General features: G+C 40.7%; 1 protein-coding gene across 2 annotated transcripts in view; it reads left to right on the top strand.

The window, feature by feature from the left end:
• CFAP54 (cilia and flagella associated protein 54) overlaps positions 1-18,517 on the top strand; it is a 335,725-nt gene that overhangs the window by 309,884 nt on the left and 7,324 nt on the right. For both annotated transcript variants that reach the window (XM_013963991.2, XM_005680630.3), the window contains exon 67: positions 2,680-2,754. In XM_013963991.2, coding sequence (XP_013819445.2) covers positions 2,680-2,754 — 75 coding nt within the window. The remainder of the gene's footprint in view (positions 1-2,679; positions 2,755-18,517) is intronic.

Here is an 18,517-nt window from a genome sequence, read left to right on the forward strand (position 1 = left end):
ACTGTGAGATAAGCATAGTTTATCTCTGACAGTCTTATAATCATGACTCCTTTAGTTGTAAATAAAGAAAAACTATCAGTACTTAACACTAACCCAAATGAAATAGGTTTGGTAAGGAGGCAGTGTTTGGCAGGGCATGGTCAGTAAGCTCTTGCATAACCAAGGACCAGGGACAAAACACAGCAGACCCCACAGAAAATGAAACTTGGAGAGTCAGGAGCCAAGAGTGCACATGGACCCACAGGGGCATAAGTTCTCCTTTATCTCTGTTTCCTCCTCTTACTCATTATGCATCTAGTCCATGGGCTGCCTTTTCCAACGCCTGTTGGGACCTCTCAGCTCATACAGCCAGTACTGCTGACAGCTCTCTTCTGTTGTCTTTCCTTATGTAAAATCACAATGGTGGAGTATCTGATTGGTTCAACCCTGCTTACAGGTTGATCTCTCTTGGGTCCAGTGTCCCCTCAGAAACACAGCTGTGGCCATACAGTGGGGCCGCAGCAGTGTCCTCAACAATGGACTGAGGATGATACTGACTCCTCCTCTTTTTTTCTTTTTTCCACTTAAAAAAATTTTTTTTACTTTATTTTGCTTTACAATACTGTATTGGTTTTGCCATACATCAATATAAATCCGCCATGGATGTACATGTGTTCCCAATCCTGAACCTCCCTCCCACCTCCCTTCCCATACCGTCTCTCTGGGTCATCCCAGAAAGCCCCAAGCATCCTGTATCCTGCATCGAACCTAGACTGGCGATTCATTTCTTATATGATATTATACATGTTTCAATGCCATTCTCCCAAATCATCCCAGCCTCACCCTCTCCCACAGAGTCCAAAAGACTGTTCTATACATCTGTGTCTCTTTTGCTAAATTCTAAATTCCATATATATGTGTTAGTATACTGTATTGGTGTTTTTCTTTCTGGCTTACTTCACTCTGTATAATCGACTCCAGTTTCATCCACCTCATTAGAACTGATTCAAATGTATTCTTTTTAATAGCTGAGTAATACTCCATTGTGTATATGTACCACAGCTTTCTTATCCATTCATCCACTGATGGACATCTAGGTTGCTTCCATGTCCTGGCTATTATAAACAGTGCTGCGATGAACATTGGGGTACATGTGTCTCTTTCAATTCTGGTTTCCTTGGTGTGTATGCCCAGCAATGGGATTGCTGGGTCATAAGGCAATTCTATTTCCAGTTTTTTAAGGAATCTCCATACTGTTCTCCATAGTGACTGTACTAGTTTGCATTCCTACCAACAGTGTAAGAGGGTTCCCTTTTCTCTACACCCTCTTCAGGATTTATTGCTTATAGACTTTTGGATCACAGCCATTCTGACTGGTGTGAAATAGTACCTCATTGTGGTTTTGATTTGCATTTCTCTGATAATGAGTGATGTTGAGCATCTTTTCATGTGTTTGTTAGCCATCTGTATGTCTTCTTTGGAGAAATGTCTATTTAGTTCTTTGGCCCATTTTTTGATTGGGTCGTTTATTTTTCTGGAATGAGCTGCAGGAGTTGCTTGTATATTTTTGAGATTGATTGTTTGTCAGTTACTTCATTTGCTATTATTTTCTCCCATTCCAAAGGCTGTCTTTTCACCTTGCTTACAGTTTCCTTTGTTATGCAAAAGCTTTTAATTTTAATTAGGTCCGATTTATTTATTTTGCTTTTATTTCCAGTATTCTGGGAGGTGGGTCATAGAGGATCCTGCTGTGATTTATGTTGGAGAGTGTTTTGCCTATGTTCTCCTCTAGGAGTTTTATAGTTTCTGGTCTGATGTTTAGATCTTTAAGTTTGAGTTTATTTGTTTTATTTTGAGTTTATTTTTGTGTGCGGTGTTAGAAAGTGATCTAGTTTCATTCTTTTACAAGTGGTTGACCAGTTTTCCCAGCACCACTTGTTAAAGAGATTGTCTTTAATCCATTGTATATTGTTGCCTCCTTTGTTGAAGATAAGGTGTCCATAGGTGTGTGGATTTATCTCTGGGCTTTCTATTTTGTTCCATTGATCTATATTTCTGTCTTTGTGCCAGTACCATACTGTCTTGATGACTGTGGCTTTGTAGTAGAGCCTGAAGTCAGGCAGGTTGATTCCTCCTCTTTTTAAAAAATACTTATTTATTTGTCCTTGCCAGGTCTTAGTTGCAGCACACAGGACTTCACAACTAGCAGTTCACATGCCACAGCTGAAAGATCCTACATGCCACCACTCTTCCCCTTCATTTACTCTTTCCAGTTTTTTTTTTTTTTTTTGTCTATTCCCAACTGTTCATCTTTTCTTAAACCCTTCCTGAGATCTAACCCTCTTTATTCCAGGGCTCTCTTCTCAGAAAAAAAGTGGTCTTCCAAAATCTTATTTTGGTGTAAATTCCTTTACCTGTTCTTCTGTAACATATGAATTTTAATGGTGAATTTGCAGGAAAAAAATCCTAAAATAATTTATTATTCATCATTAAATCTTATATTTTGTGGCTATTCTGTATCTTTTCAAGTAACTGTAATGACTTTAAAGATTGTAACCTCTGAATACCTCTAAATTTCATCCTGGGAATTAGGATTATTGAATGATGTAGCAAAAGACAAATGAAACTAATAATTTGTAACTAAAATACCCAGTATTTTACCAATAAGATCAACCTCACTATATTGTCTTTTATTTCTAGAACATGATTATTGTCTGTTGCAATGAAATAGTATCTTTGTTTTTGGGTGATGAGATGGCAACTCCACTATCTGAGGTATGTATCTCTTTTAAAACTATATCTGATTCTCTCACAAGTATGTTGTTGCTATGGAAATGGAAATGCAGAAAACATCTATTATGAAAGTATCAAGGGCCTAACCCTCCTTAATTAATGTGAAAAAAGTGATAAACATGAGTTTATAACAGCATGTTATTTTGGTTAGACATATTTTTTGTTAGAAAATAAATTAGTACAGAAAATTGTGAAGAGGATAATCTTAAAATCATCTCAAACCCTCCATTCAGATAATAACCACTATTAACATTTTAGAGAATATCTTACATATTTTTCATATATAATTAGACCTTAGAATTTTTACTTCAGTGGGATCATTCTGCACACACATTTTTGAACTTGTATTTTTTAAATTCAGCAATAGTGTTAACGGAGATATTTTTTGTGAAAAGTCTGCCCTGTTCAATTTAATGCCTACATAATAGTTTCTTTTGTGTATTGTCATGTCAGGCTTTATTTATATAATTAGATCTTTATTCATGGATCTTGAAGTTGATGGATTCTAGTACATGCTTATTTCACCCTTCTGCATTACCCATCCTCCAAGTTAATTGTTAGGAATAGAATTTTGGAGTTAAAAGCATATACCCATCGTCCCTGATTTACAGTCATTCAACTTATGATTTTTTAACTTTACAATATTGTGAAAGCAATACCTATTCAGTAGAACCTGTACTTTGAATTTTGAATTTTGAACTTTTCCCAGGCTAGTGATATGCAGTCTGATACTTGTAATGCTGGGCAACAGCAGTGAGCCACAGCTCCCATCAACCACCTGATCCCAAGAGGAAACAATCCACACATGTAACAACCATTCTGTTTTTAACTTTCAGTACAGTATGCAATACATTTGCATAATAAGTATGCATGGGCTACTCAACACTTTATTGTAAAGTTGGCTTTGTTTTAGATGACTGTGTCCCACTGTGGGCTAATGTATGTGTTTTGAGCACTTTTAAGGTGTTCGCTAGGCTAAGCTCTGATGTTTGGTAGGTTAGGTATATTAAGGATATATTTGACTTGAAATATTTTCAACCCACGATGAGTTTATCCATTTATTGTTTCTGTTCAGTTGCTCAGTCGTGTCCGACTCTTTTCGACCCCATGGACTGCAGCATGCCAGGCTTCCCTGTCCTTCACCAGCTCCTGGAGTTTGCTCAACTCAACTCCATTGAGTCAGTGGTGCTATCCAACCAACTCGTCCTCTGTCATCCCCTTCTCCCTCCTGCCTTCAGTCTTTCCCAGCATCAGGGTCTTTTCTAATGAGTCAGCTCTTCGCATCAGGTGGCCAAACTATTGGAGCTTCAGCTTCAGCATCAGTCCTTCCGACGAATATTCAGGATTGATTTCCTTTCAGTCAGTTCAGTTCAGTCACTCAGTCATGTCCGACTCTTTGTGACCCCATGAACTGCAGCATGCCAGGCCTCCCTGTCCATCACCAACTCCTGGAGTCCACCCAAACCCATGTCCATTGAGTCAGAGATGACATCCAACCATCTCATCCTCCGTCGTCCCCTTCTCCTCCTGCCCCCAATCTTTCCCAGCATCAGGGTCTTTTCAAATGACTCAGCTCTTCGCATCATATTTCCTTTAGGATTGACTGGTTTGATCTCTTTGCAGATCCATTTATTGACCCATTTATTGGGACATCACAAAGAGTTGGACACTTTTCACAACCCCTTCCTAAATCAAGAAAGACCTGTATACATCTTATTGTGGTTGCTACTGCTGCTGCTAAGTCACTTCAGTCATGTCCGACTCTGTGCGACCCCATAGACAGCAGCCCACTAGGCTCCCCTGTCCCTGGGATTCTCCAGGCAAGAGTACTGGAGTGGGTTGCCATTTCCTTCTCCAATGCATGCAAGTGAAAAGTGAAAGTGAAGTTGCTCAGTCGTGTCCGAGTCTTAGCGACCCCAAGGACTGCAGCCTACCAGGCTCCTCCATCCATGGGATTTTCCAGGCAAGAGTACTGGAGTGGGGTGCCATTGCCTTCTCCTTATTGTGGTTAACCATATATAATATAAAATTTATAATTTTAATCATTTCTAAAGTGTATATATCAGTGGCATTAAGTACATTCAAAATGTTGTGCAAATATCTCCTCTATCCATCTCCACAGATTTTTCACCATCCCAATTAGAGACTTTGTACCCATTAAATAATAACTCCCATTTCCTCTCCTCCCCAAGTTCCTGGTAACCTCTGTTCTACTATTTGCCTGTTCTAAATATTACATATAAATGGAATCATACAATATTGGTTTTTTGTGGCTATCTTACTTCATTTGGACTTCCCAGGTAGCGCTAGTGGTAGAGAATCTGCCTGCGAATGCAGGAGACATAAGAGATGCAGGGTCAATCCTTGGGATGGAAAGATCCCCTGGAATAGGAAGTGACAACCCATTTCAGTATTTTTGCCTGGAGAATCCCATGGACAGAGGAGCCTGGTGGGCTATAGTCCATGGGGCCACAAAGAGTCGGACGTGACTGAGTGACCAACACGCACATTTCATTTAACACAATGTTTTCAGAGTTCATCCATGTTTTAGCATGTATCAGTACTGCATTCCTTTTAAGACTAAATAATATTCCATTGTATGCATATACCATATTTATTTATCCACTCTTCTGTGGATAGATGAACATTCGAGGTGTTTCTACTTTTTGGCTCTTGTAAATGCTACTATAAACATGAGTGTATACGTATCTAGGTACATACCTAGGAGAGGAATTGGTGGCTCATATGGTAATTCTGTGCTTAACTTTTTAAGGAACGCCCAACAGCTGCATCATTTCACATTCCCATCAACAGTGCAAGAGGGTTCTAAAATCTCCATTTCTTCACCAACACTTATTTTCTCTTTTTTGCAAATAGCCATCTTAATGGATGTAAAGTGGTACCGCATTGTGATTTTGACTTACATTTCTCTAAAACTAATTTAATTGAGAATCCTTCATGTGCCGATTACCCTTTTGTATATCTTTGGAGAAATGTCTATTCACTCCTTTGCCCTTTTTGAATGGGCATATACAATTTAGTGTATAATTGCAAATGGCCACAAGTTTTCTCTCCTATCTGCAGTAGTGAGAGGCCCAGTTTACCCACATACCCATCCACGCTAGTTCTCTTCCTGTTTCTGCTCTCTCTCTCCCTCCCCCTTACACCCCTCCTCCCCTCCTCGTCATTCTCTTCTTCTAACTGTTGTACATCTAACAAGTAAAAAAATGACATTTTCAATTATTTCATATTTATTAATAGTAAGGCCAAATATAGTTCATCTTTTGTTGGCAGTCTGAGTTTCTCCTTTTGTGGAATGGTGTTCATTCATGTAACTGATCAACAAATACATAGAGTGAGTTGCCTAGGTGTCAGGAACTCTTTTATAGACCCTAGAGAGCCTGCTGTGAATACGCAACAAGGAACCCACTCTCTTGGAGCTGCTATTTTTTTTGTGGAGGGAAACAGTAAATAAATAAATAAGATAATACCACACTTTGTTAAGTGCTATGAAGGAAAAAACAGAGCGAGATGTTAGAGCAGGGTTGGCAAACTGTGCCCAGTTGGCACAGTTACTTGGCCAACTGCCTGTTTGTAAATAAAGTTTTATTGGAACACAGCCATGTTCATTTGTTTACCAGTGGGTCTAAAGCTGCTTTCAAACTACAACAGCAGAGCTGAATGGTTTTGACAGAGACCATATAACCCACAAAGCCTAAATCGTTTACTATCTGGCCCTTTACAGAAAAAGAGCACTTATCCCTGTGACAGAAAGTAACAGAGAATGGGTCAGCAGGTTAGATAGGTGATAAGGGGAGACTTCACTTAGGAGATTACATTTCAGTAAGTCTTGAAACATTACACTGTGTCCCTACCACTAGTGCTTTTGCTCCTCTGGAGCAGGGGCGATGCTATCTCAATCTTTGAATGAATTCTTATGGTGCCTTGTACAGGACATCACTTGGTTACTGTTTCTTGAACTGAATTAAATTCTCTTTAATTTTCAATAGCTGAAATTTAATATCTGCTTAATGCTTTTTTCATCTGGCCATTCGTTCTTTTTCCATTTTTTTTAAAATGAAGAACTTAATTTTTTATTGTGGAAATGTGTGGAATTACTGCAGCAGACCATTGGTAATTTAAAAAAATCAGGCTCAAATCTCATTTTGTACAAACTGTGGTTTACAAGGGCTTCCCTGGTGGATCAGATGGTAAAGAATCTGCCTGCAATGCAGGAGGATGTCACAGAAAAAAATTGATTTTTTAACACACACGATTTATAACATTAACAGGCTTTGGCTCCTGACAGACTTGGGTTGCAATCCCAGCCTTGGATCTTGTTTGACCCAAGGCAAATTATTTAACTTCTCTAAGCTTCAGTTTTCTCAGATATAAAGTGGGGTAATAATACCAATAATGCCTCACAATTGTGAGGATTAAAGTAAATAAAGTATGTTAGTATTGGGAGTAGAGTCTAGTGCAAATAGGGGTTTCTCAGGTGGCACTAGTGGTAAAGAACCTGCTTGCCAGTGCAGGAAACCTAAAAGATGCTCGTTCAATCCCTGGGTCAGGAAGATCCTCTGGAGGAGGGCATGGTAACTCCCTCCATATTCTTGCCTGGAGAATCTCATGTACAGAGGAGCCTTGTGGGCTACCGTCCATGGGGTCACAAAGAGTCGAACATGACTGAAATGACTAGCACAGCATCAGTTCAGTTCAGTCGCTCAGTTGTGTCCGACTCTTTGCGACCCCATGAATCGCAGCACGCCAGGCCTCCCTGTCCATCACCATCTCCCAGAGTTCACTCAGACTCACGTCCATCGAGTCCATGAGGCCATCCAGCCATCTCATCCTCTGTCGTCCCCTTCTCCTCCTGCCCCCAATCCCTCCCAGCATCACAGTCTTTTCCAATGAGTCAACTCTTTGCATAAGGTGGCCAAAGTACTGGAGTTTCAGCTTTAGCATCAGTCCTTCCAAAGAAATCCCAGGGCTGATCTCCTTCAGAATGGACTGGTTGGATCTCCTTGCAGTCCAAGGGACTCTCAAGAGTCTTCTCCAACACCACAGTTCAAAAGCATCAATTCTTCAGTGCTCAGCCTTCTTCACAGTCCAGCTCTCACATCCATACAAGACCACAGGAAAAACCATAGCCTTGACTAGATGGACCTTAGTCGGCAAAGTAATGTCTCTGCTTTTGGATATGCTATCTAGATTGGTCATAACTTTTCTTCCAAGGAGTAAGCCTCTTTTAATTTCATGGCTGCAGTCACCATCTGCAGTGATTTTGGAGCCCACAAAAATAAAGTCTGACACTGTTTCCACTGTTTCCCCATCTATTTCCCATGAAGTGATGGGACCGGATGCCATGATCTTCGTTTTCTGAATGTTGAGCTTTAAGCCACCTTTTTCGCTCTCCTCTTTCACTTTCATCAAGAGGCTTTTTAGCTCCTCTTCACTTTCTGCCATAAGGGTGGTGTCATCTGCATATCTGAGGTGATTGATATTTCTCCTGGCAATCTTGATTCCAGCTTGTGTTTCTTCCAGTCCACTGTTTCTCATGATGTACTCTGCATAGAAGTTAAATAAGCAGGGTGACAAGATACAGCCTTGACGTACTCCTTTTCCTATTTGGAACCAGTCTGTTGTTCCATGTCCAGTTCTAACTGTTGCTTCCTGAACTGCATACAGATTTCTCAAGAGGCAGGTTAGGTGCTGTGGTATTCCCATCTCTTTCAGAATTTTCCACAGTTGATTGTGATCCACACAGTCAAAGGCTTTGGCATAGTCAATAAAGCAGAAACAGATGTTTTTCTGGAACTCTCTTGCTTTTCCCATGATCCAGCAGATGTTGGCAATTTGATCTCTGGTTCCTCTGCCTTTTCTAAAACCAGCTTGAACATCAGGGAGTTCACGGTTCACGTATTGCTGAAGCCTGACTTGGAGGATTTTGAGCATTACTTTACTAGCATGTGAGATGAGTGCAATTGTATGGTAGTTTGAGCATTCTTTGGCATTGCCTTTCTTTGGAATTGGAATGAAAACTGACCTTTTCCAGTCCTGTGGCCACTGCTGAGTTGTCCAAATTTGCTGGCATATTGAGTGCAGCACTTTCACAACATCATCTTTCAGGATTTGAAACAGCTCAACTGGAATTCCATCACCTCCACTAGCTTTGTTCGTAGTGATGCTTTCTGAGGCCCACTTGACTTCACTTTCCAAGATGTCTGGCTCTAGATTAGTGATCACACCATCATGATTATCTGGGTCATGAAGATCTTTTTTGTACAGTTCTTCCATGTATTCTTGCCACCTCTTCTTAATATCTTCTGCTTGCTAGAGCAAATAAATGTTTAGTAAATTATTAACTATTTCATTGTCATCATCATCTTTACCATGGTCCTGCAAAGTATGTTTCAATTCTTCAGCTCTAGTCAACTAATTTCAACTGATTTTTAAGATACAAATTTGTTCTGAAACATTGACAGAAATGGAGAGCAATGGTGCTAAAGATAGGGAGAAAACCAGGAGTCATTTTCTGTTCCTGTAATATAAATCACTGTTGGATCTTAGAGAAATTCCGTCAAGGTGCAAGATTCCAACATGAGATCCCAGTCTTCAGTGTTTGGTCCAAGAGAAAGTGCCTCCAATTGACCCCATGCTAACCCCTCCACTGAGAGCTAGACTTCCCTGATAGTGCTGGATGGACCATGGGCATTTACAAGTTTGTTCCAAGACATAAATTGTCAGACAAATACAATTACATGCCCTTTTTTTTTTTTTTTGTCACTGGGATGAGATCTTGCTGTTTAGTTCCTTACCGAACCTACCTATTATAATTGCCTTTGCTTGTATTGCCTCTTCTTGATTTAAATAAATATTGCCACATAGCTTGTGACAAAAAGAACCTGCAACTAGCAAGGAAATGAAGAGAATGAGTGCTCCATGCTGACCTTCTTAGCACAGAATGCAAATGACAATTAGGTATACTTTTGGTGTGCCAGCAATGAAGCTATCCTTTTATTGCCTACATAAGTTCAAATTACTACAGTTTCCAAGTTGTCAGACAGGATTCAAATATGATGCTGAAAATATTCTTTCCGCTCTTGCTGTGACTAACTGTGGAGAGGACTAAGTCATCTTACACAACTCCCTGTTCATTGGTAATTATTGACTTCCAGCTGTATGCAGAACATTGTTGCAGCCATTTTGGGAAAATGCAGTTGGCCACAACATCTGATAAAGCATTCCTAATTTCTAGGCCTCTTCCTGCTCTAAGCAGACACTGCTCCTGGCAAACTGCTTAGCCAGTTTTTAAAAATTCAGCTGCTATGGAGTTGCTGTGTGTTTATACACAGAAGACAGCGGAAAAACTAGGTGGATTCTCAACATACCCTTTGAAATAAGCTATGCAGTTTTTCTGGGTGTTGGATGGGGTTGCATGTGTCCCAGTTTATGTAGGAGAGCTTCCATATCACTTTTTGGGAAGCTGTTAAGTCCAAGAGGGTAGTGTTATGCTTTTTAACTTCCTTTGGCTAATTCTGTTACATGACTGTATACCTCTTGGTTTCTTTTTAACAAAATTTCCCAAATGGTAACAAAGACAATACCATCTTTAAACTGTCATTTAGAGCATGGAGAACAAGCTATTCTATATATTAAGTATTAAAAAATTAATTCTATTAATATAACTTCTTTTCATTGAGAGTTGCAGGGTTTTTTGGTACAAGCTAAGAGCTGTCTGAATAGATTTTATGGGTATCAAGAATTACATCTTTCTTCTGTGAGACATTATCATTCTGTCCTCAAGTGAAGAGTATCCTTTGTATGTAAGTTCATGAGACATCCACTTAATATTCTTATATTCTTTTGAAGACAATGCCGGATGACATCATTTCCACACTGCTTTTAAGACACGGCTCTGACTTTGATTCCATCTGCTCACTGTTCACTTCCAACTGTCAAATTTGGCTAAGGGAAAAAGAAAGCCCTTAAGAAAAGGCCAGGCTATTAATGTGCTCTTCAAAATGCTAAGAAAAGGCTAAGCTGTTTATAGCATTTTCAAAATGCTCATCTCTCAGAGATTTGCCAGCAACAGTGTCAAGGTGAAATAGCTCTCACTCATCCAGGAACCAAGAGCCTTTGTGTTCTCTGTGCTCAAAGCACTGGTCCCATTTTTGTCAGACATGCAATTGGGGGTATAATGATACTTGGATGTAATTTAAGCCAAAATATAGTCATGAACCTGATATTGTGTATTTACTGGAAAAGTGGCGAGAAGTGTGTGTGCTGCTTGAGAAAGCAAGCCTGGCTTCATTTCGGATACAGCTGTATTTCAGAATCAAGGGGACAGTTTCCCAAAGGTGAGTCATTTTGTATAACCTCAAAGGCGGTGAGAGGCAAGGACATTATTAGTAGATCTGTTCATTGCTTTCTATCTCACTGCAAACTGAATTAAGTGCTTAGTTTTCACTCACTTCATCCATTTTTTGGTAATGGTTTTGTCTTGATTAAAAAACTGGTCCCTTAACAGTGGGATTATAATGCACTTTAGGGGGATGCTGATTTTTGCCCCATATTTCTGAGTCAGTGGACAGATCTTTTGAAATGTTCTGAATTAGAGTTCTTTATATTCAAATAAATCTACAAAGGAGGAACTCGTGTAAATTTACCCATTTTCCTTGTTATACTTTGGACACCAGCCTTTTTGAGATTTTTGCCCTTATTTCCCCTGTCTCTCAGGCAGCTGATACTGCCATTATGTGCTCTTCTCAACCACCTGTGAGAGAACAGCATGGTGGAAAGAGCGCTCTACGAACACTCGAGCCCCAGTGTTACTCCTGTGGACAAGCCATTTGTCCTTAAAGACCTCAGGTCAATCCCGTGTTGTTGAAGATCTCAGAAGCAATGTATTTCAGCAGATAAAAGCATGATTTGATTCTTAGTTCCACCATCTATTATGATGTGATGGTGAGCTACTCACATTTCCTTCTCTGCTTCAGCTCCTTATCATTATTTTGATGATAGCTCCTCCTCGTGTAGGATTACTTTAGAGACAGTGCATAACACATCTGATATACTGCCTGTCAATACCATGTGTAAGCTTCCAATACACTGTAGCCATCTTTTTTCCCCCAGACTTAAAATAATGGGAAATGAGTCATTTCTTCATTTGATCATTAGTAACTCTCTGCATTAGTGACCTTTGGCCTATCTGAATGCTTGCAACTTTTCAAAAGAGCAAATAGACATTTAATATAATCTTAATATTATTTTTCAACCATTCTTCATTATAGACTCACATGAAATAAAAATATAATAATGTAGTACAGCGTGAAGCTATATTACAATATCACAAACAGGATATTGACATTAATAAAGTCAGACTACAGAACAATTTCATCACAACAAGGACCCCTCCTGTTGTCCTTTTATAGAGTCACCTCCAACTCTCACACCCCACCCTGTCCCTGACTGTTGACAATGACTGATCTATTCTCCATTTCTATAGTTTTGTCATTTCAAGAATGTTGTATTAGAACCATACAGTATGTAAACTTTGAGGATTGGTATTTTTTCCCCTCTCAGCTTAATTTTCTGGAGAACCGGTAAACTATGCTTTTGATGAACAAAAAAATCCATATAAATATTGACACATTTTACTTTGGCCACACAATTAACATTAGCCCAAGAGTGCCTGAAGTGGTACCAGGCATACAATATGGGTTTAGATGTTCAGGGAGTCTCAGGGTGGATCCCACTCTGTTTGATTCATCTTCTTACTGACTCTCCTCCTCCTCTTCCTCCTTCTCTTTCCTTGCCCTCTTCCCCTCCACATCCTCTTATTAATATAGACAGACCAAAGGCTGATTGCTCAAGTTAGAGATACTGAAAAAAAAAAAGCTAAAAAGAAATACTTTATGTGCAATTGCTTTGTAAGTTGTATGCTCTGCTACACTTCTTATCAGAAATTGCGAGTCAGTGGTGGCCACGCTGTAAGAATGGTTGGCAGCTGCTTGCGGTGTGTATGGATGTGAACAAAGGAGTTAGCATGAGCAGTATTCCCTCCACACACTAGAGCTCACAGGGCTACCCTCTAGTTTCTGCTGCAGTGGGAGCTGCTGACCAGCAAAGCCCTTCATGCTTTCACTCTCACCAACAAAGTCCCCTGAACAAAATGCCAACATCAGTTCACATTCTTTGTAAGTCTTTGCTCTGAAAAAGAGCCCCCTGTTTAGAGCTGCCTGATGTTAAGCTCACTGAACTCCTTCATAAAAAAAGCATCAAGAAATGCCAAGTATTGTTCAAACTCTGGAGTTTTCATTTCAGTCTCCCAGGTCAAAAGCCCATAAGCAGACCAGTCACAGCTGTTCAGGAGGGAACCCAGCGTCGGCATTTGTACCCAGTTAGAGTGTTTCTTCCTGTAACTTTGCTGCTGAGAGCGAATGACCTGACCTTTAAGTGGAGTCAAACCCTTCTGCTGATGGAATGTCACCTATCCAGAAATACAATCAGGGGAGAGCAAGCTTGCCAGAGTGTACGTGTCTGAGTCAGGATAGCTTAGGCTATGTTCTATGAACAAATACCCTGTGAACTGGCAATAAAGGTTTATTTCTCATAAAAGTCAGCAAGGGGAGGGCAACTCACCTTCAACTTGTAACTGTGCTATCTGGACTACCTGGCCTCCCAGTGAGAGGAGAAGAGGGCTGGGGGATTTTGCAGGATGTTTTTAAGTTGGGTGATTATAGATATTCAGGTTTGCCTGTAGCAGTCACAGTGTATACCTGTTGATTTGGTATAATAGCTGATATGGTTGGTGGTGGTTTAGTCACTAAGTTGTGTCTGACTCTTTTTTGACCCCATGAAGTATAGCCAGCCAGACTCCTCTGTCCATGAGATTTCCCAGGCAAAAATACTGGAGTAGGTTAACATTTCCTTCTCAGGGTATCTTCCTGACCCAGGGATTGAACCCTCATCTCCTGCATTGTTATACAGTAAGCAAAAACAAGACCAGGAGCTGACTGTGGCTCAGATCATGAACTCCTTATTGCCAAATTCAGACTTAAATTGAAGAAAGTAGGGAAAACCGCTAGACCATTCAGGTATGACCTAAATCAAATCCCTTATGTTATACAGTGGAAGTGAGAAATAGATTTAAGGGCCTAGATCTAATAGATAGAGTGCCTGATGAACTATGGAATGAGGTTCGTGACATTGTACAGGAGACAGGGATCAAGACCAACCACATGGAAAAGAAATGCAAAAAAGAAAAATGGCTGTCTGGGGAGGCCTTACAAATAGCTGTGAAAAGAAGAGAGGCAAAAAGCAAAGGAGAAAAAGAAAGATATAAGCATCTGAATGCAGAGTTCCAAAGAATAGCAAGAAGAGATAAGAAAGCCTTTTTCAGCAATCAATGCAAAGAAATAGAGGAAAACAACAGAATGGGAAAGACTAGAGATCTCTTCAAGAAAATGAGAGATACCAAGGGAACATTTCATGCAAAGATGGGCTCGATAAAGGACAGAAGTGGTATGGACCTAGCAGAAGCAGAAGATATTAAGAAGAAGTGGCAAGAATACTCGAAAGAACTGTACAAAAAAGATCTTCACGACCCAGATAATCATGATGATGTGATCACTAATCTAGAGCCAGACATCTTGGAAAGTGAAGTCAAGTGGGCCTCAGAAAGCATCACTACGAACAAAGCTAGTGGAGGTGATGGAATTCCAGTTGAGCTGTTTCAAATCCTGAAAGATGATGTTGTGAAAGTGCTGCACTCAATATGCCAGCAAATTTGGACAACTCAGCAGTGGCCACAGGACTGGAAAAGGTCAGTTTTCATTCCAATTCCAAAGAAAGGCAATGCCAAAGAATGCTCAAACTACCATACAATTGCACTCATCTCACATGCTAGTAAAGTAATGCTCAAAATCCTCCAAGTCAGGCTTCAGCAATACGTGAACCGTGAACTCCCTGATGTTCAAGCTGGTTTTAGAAAAGGCAGAGGAACCAGAGATCAAATTGCCAACATCTGCTGGATCATGGGAAAAGCAAGAGAGTTCCAGAAAAACATCTGTTTCTGCTTTATTGACTATGCCAAAGCCTTTGACTGTGTGAATCACAATCAACTGTGGAAAATTCTGAAAGAGATGGGAATACCACAGCACCTAACCTGCCTCTTGAGAAATCTGTATGCAGGTCAGGAAGCAACAGTTAGAACTGGACATGGAACAACAGACTGGTTCCAAATAGGAAAAGGAGTACGTCAAGGCTGTATCTTGTCACCCTGCTTATTTAACTTCTATGCAGAGTACATCATGAGAAACAGTGGACTGGAAGAAACACAAGCTGGAATCAAGATTGCCAGGAGAAATATCAATCACCTCAGATATGCAGATGACACCACCCTTATGGCAGAAAGTGAAGAGGAGCTAAAAAGCCTCTTGATGAAAGTGAAAGAGGAGAGCGAAAAAGGTGGCTTAAAGCTCAACATTCAGAAAACGAAGATCATGGCATCCGGTCTCATCACTTCATGGGAAATAGATGGGGAAACAGTGGAAACAGTGTCAGACTTTATTTTTTTGGGCTCCAAAATCACTGCAGATGGTGATTGCAGCCATGAAATTAAAAGAGGCTTACTCCTTGGAAGAAAAGTTATGATCAATCTAGATAGTATATTCAAAAGCAGACATTACTTTGCCGACTAAGGTCCATCTAGTCAAGGCTATGGTTTTTCCTGTGGTCACGTATGGATGTGAGAGTTGGACTATGAAGAAAGCTGAGCACCGAAGAATTGATGCTTTTGAACTGTGGTGTTGGAGAAGACTCTTGAGAGTCCCTTGGACTGCAAGGAGATCCAACCAGTCCATTCTGAAGGAGATCAGCCCTGGGATTTCTTTGGAAGGACTGATGCTAAAGCTGAAACTCCAGTACTTTGGCCACCTTATGCAAAGAGTTGACTCATTGGAAAAGACTCTGATGCTGGGAGGGATTGGGAGCAGAAGGAGAAGGGGACGACTGAGGATGAGATGTCTGGATGGCCTCACGGACTCGATGGACATGAGTCTGAGTGAACTCTGGGAGATGGTGATGGACAGGGAGGCCTGGCGTGCTGCAATTCATGGGGTCACAAAGAGTTGGACATGACTGAGCAGCTGAAATGAACTGAACTGAACTGAACCAGGAATTGGTAATGAACAGGGAAGCTCAGCATGCTGCAGTCCATGGGGTCGCAAGGAGTCAGACATGACTGAGTGATTGAACTGAACTGAACTGAACTCCTGAACTGCAGGCAGACACTTTACTGCTGAGCTACCAAGGAAGCCCAGTAGTTAATATACTTCCCTTTATTCTCAAAAGTCTTCCAGTTTAGACAATAAATTAAGGTGACCATTTATAAGAGCCAGCATGGAATCTGTGTCATAATTTCTACTCAGATCCTCTTGGCCTCACCCTAGTGTGCAAGGATGTAGAGAACCATGGAGAAACAAGTATGTACTTTATTTGTACCAATAACTTCTGGCACTGTAGGCATATGCAGAAATGCCATGAATTTTTTAAACACTTAATTGAGTAACTTCAATTACCAAAACTCTATTGAGAAGATATGATATAAATGTGATATTTTTCTGAACTAAGCTGTCTCATTTAATCACATGTTTTTGTAGGCTGAATCATGCTGTCCCTCCAAGAGATGTGTACACCCTAACCCCTAGAACCCATTATTTTATACAACCTGACAGACTTCGTAGGTCAGGTTTGGGATATTGAGGTGGCAGTGATTATCCTGAATTATTTGCATGGGCCCTAAATGTAGTCCCAAGTATCCCTGTCAAAGGGAGGCAGAGGGAGACTTGACAGCAGAAGAGGAGATGGCAAAGTGATGATGGAAACCAAGATTGGAGTGATGTGCTCTGAGGATGGAAAAGGCAGCCATATTCCAAGACAGGTGGACTCTAGAGGCTAAAATAGGCAAAGAAACAGATTCTTTGCTGACAGCCTCCAGGAGGAACCAGCCCTACCTCCACCCTGACTTTAGCCCCGTGAAAATGAATTCAGGTTTCTTATCTCCAGGACTGTAAGAGAACAAACTTATATTGTTGTAAGCCGCAGGTTTGTATGTTATAGCAGCAGTAGGCAGTTAATCCACATTACACTGTGAAGTTCATTTAGAATGTGACTTTAGGTTTCGGTTTCTGTTTAGATTTCTATTAAAAAGATCTTTACATGTGAGAAATGTAAGTCTCTTGGCCAAGGTCCCTTAACTGGTTAGCATCAGAGCCAGGTTTTATACCCAGGCAGACTGGCTTCCCAGATCACGTTTCTAACCACTGTGCAGCACTGCCTCTGCCCTACTGATCAGCTGCCCTTGAACTCTGCCTGCAGTGCCTGTAAAACGTGAAACACCCGTGTCACGTGCAGCCTCTCCTCCCACATCCACCTGACTCCAGTCCCCTGCTCCCCTCATGGGCTCTGTGCGGCCCCTGGACTTGTTTTCAGCTCCCGCTTTTTGGGGGAAAATTTTTTTAGGTAAGATTCTAGGCCTTCCATAGGGAATTCCTCAAGAATAGTTAAGCTTCAGGCAAAATTATTGAATTTCTTCATATTCAAGTTATGGGAGGACATTATTTGAGAGAAGATATTATTTCTGAATCTTCTTCCTACTCCTTAGTTTCTAATTCTCTTCCTCATACTCCGGAGGGGGAAATGTTCCTGAGGGTAATCAAATAAAGTGATTAATAGAAATAATACTGGGAATATATTAAGTTTGTTTTACCATGACCCAGAAAATAAGTCTCTAGAAATCTAGTATAAAAATTTTCAATACATTAAATCTCCCATCAGCTCATATTGGCTGTATACTAGTATGTGTTTTTCTGCCATATTGCCAGTTGCTTAACGGCTTCCCTAGTGGCTCAGATGGTCAAGAATCTGCCTGCAGTGCAGGAGACTCAGGTTCAATCCCTCGGTTGGGAAGACTCCCTGAAGAAGGAAATGGCAACCCACTCCAGTGTTCTTGCCTGGAGAATCCCATGGAGGAGCCTAGCGGGTATAGTCCATGGGATCGCAAAGAGTCAGATACAACTGAGTCAGAAGCAACTAACACACACACACACACACACACACACACACACACACACACACACACACACATAGAGTTAACCACTGAATTAAATATTTATGCCTTTGTGGCCCCTGAAGAACTTGTTTTCCCAGCTGTGGGTATGTGTGGACCAATAGCCTTCAATTCTCAACACTCTCCAGGAATCCATGCCTAAAGGCATGGCCTTTATTGGTGGGGGCAGGAAGCTGTCTGTATCTAGTTACTGGTTGATATGGTGAAATGACCCAACCCCTCAAAACCACAATTTAGGACAACTCTAAAGGGCCACTGCAGCTTCACCACTCCCCATGGGGTTGGCATGGGGTTTGTTGTGACCACATTGTAGTCCATCTTCTCTCTCTCTGCTGAATCCTGCTTTCTCTCCTTTCCCCATGGGTGTTGATCCCAAGGGACTGCCCTGATAGACTTCCTAAGAGCTAAGTTCCATCTCAGGTTCTGCTTCCCAGAAACCTGAACCACAACAATGAGTTAAAAAATAAATAAAAAATGAAGATTCCGCAACTGGTGATGAGTTAGTAAGAGTGCTCAATTAATCTTTATTTATTGGAACTGGAAGAGTTCTAAAGGAACTTGGAAACATTCTTGCTGGTTTAAAGTTTATTTTCTAGTGTAGAAGTGAGGGGA

This window comes from Capra hircus, chromosome 5 (assembly GCF_001704415.2).
Source record: "Capra hircus breed San Clemente chromosome 5, ASM170441v1, whole genome shotgun sequence".
In the NCBI taxonomy this organism is placed as follows: domain Eukaryota; kingdom Metazoa; phylum Chordata; class Mammalia; order Artiodactyla; family Bovidae; genus Capra; species Capra hircus.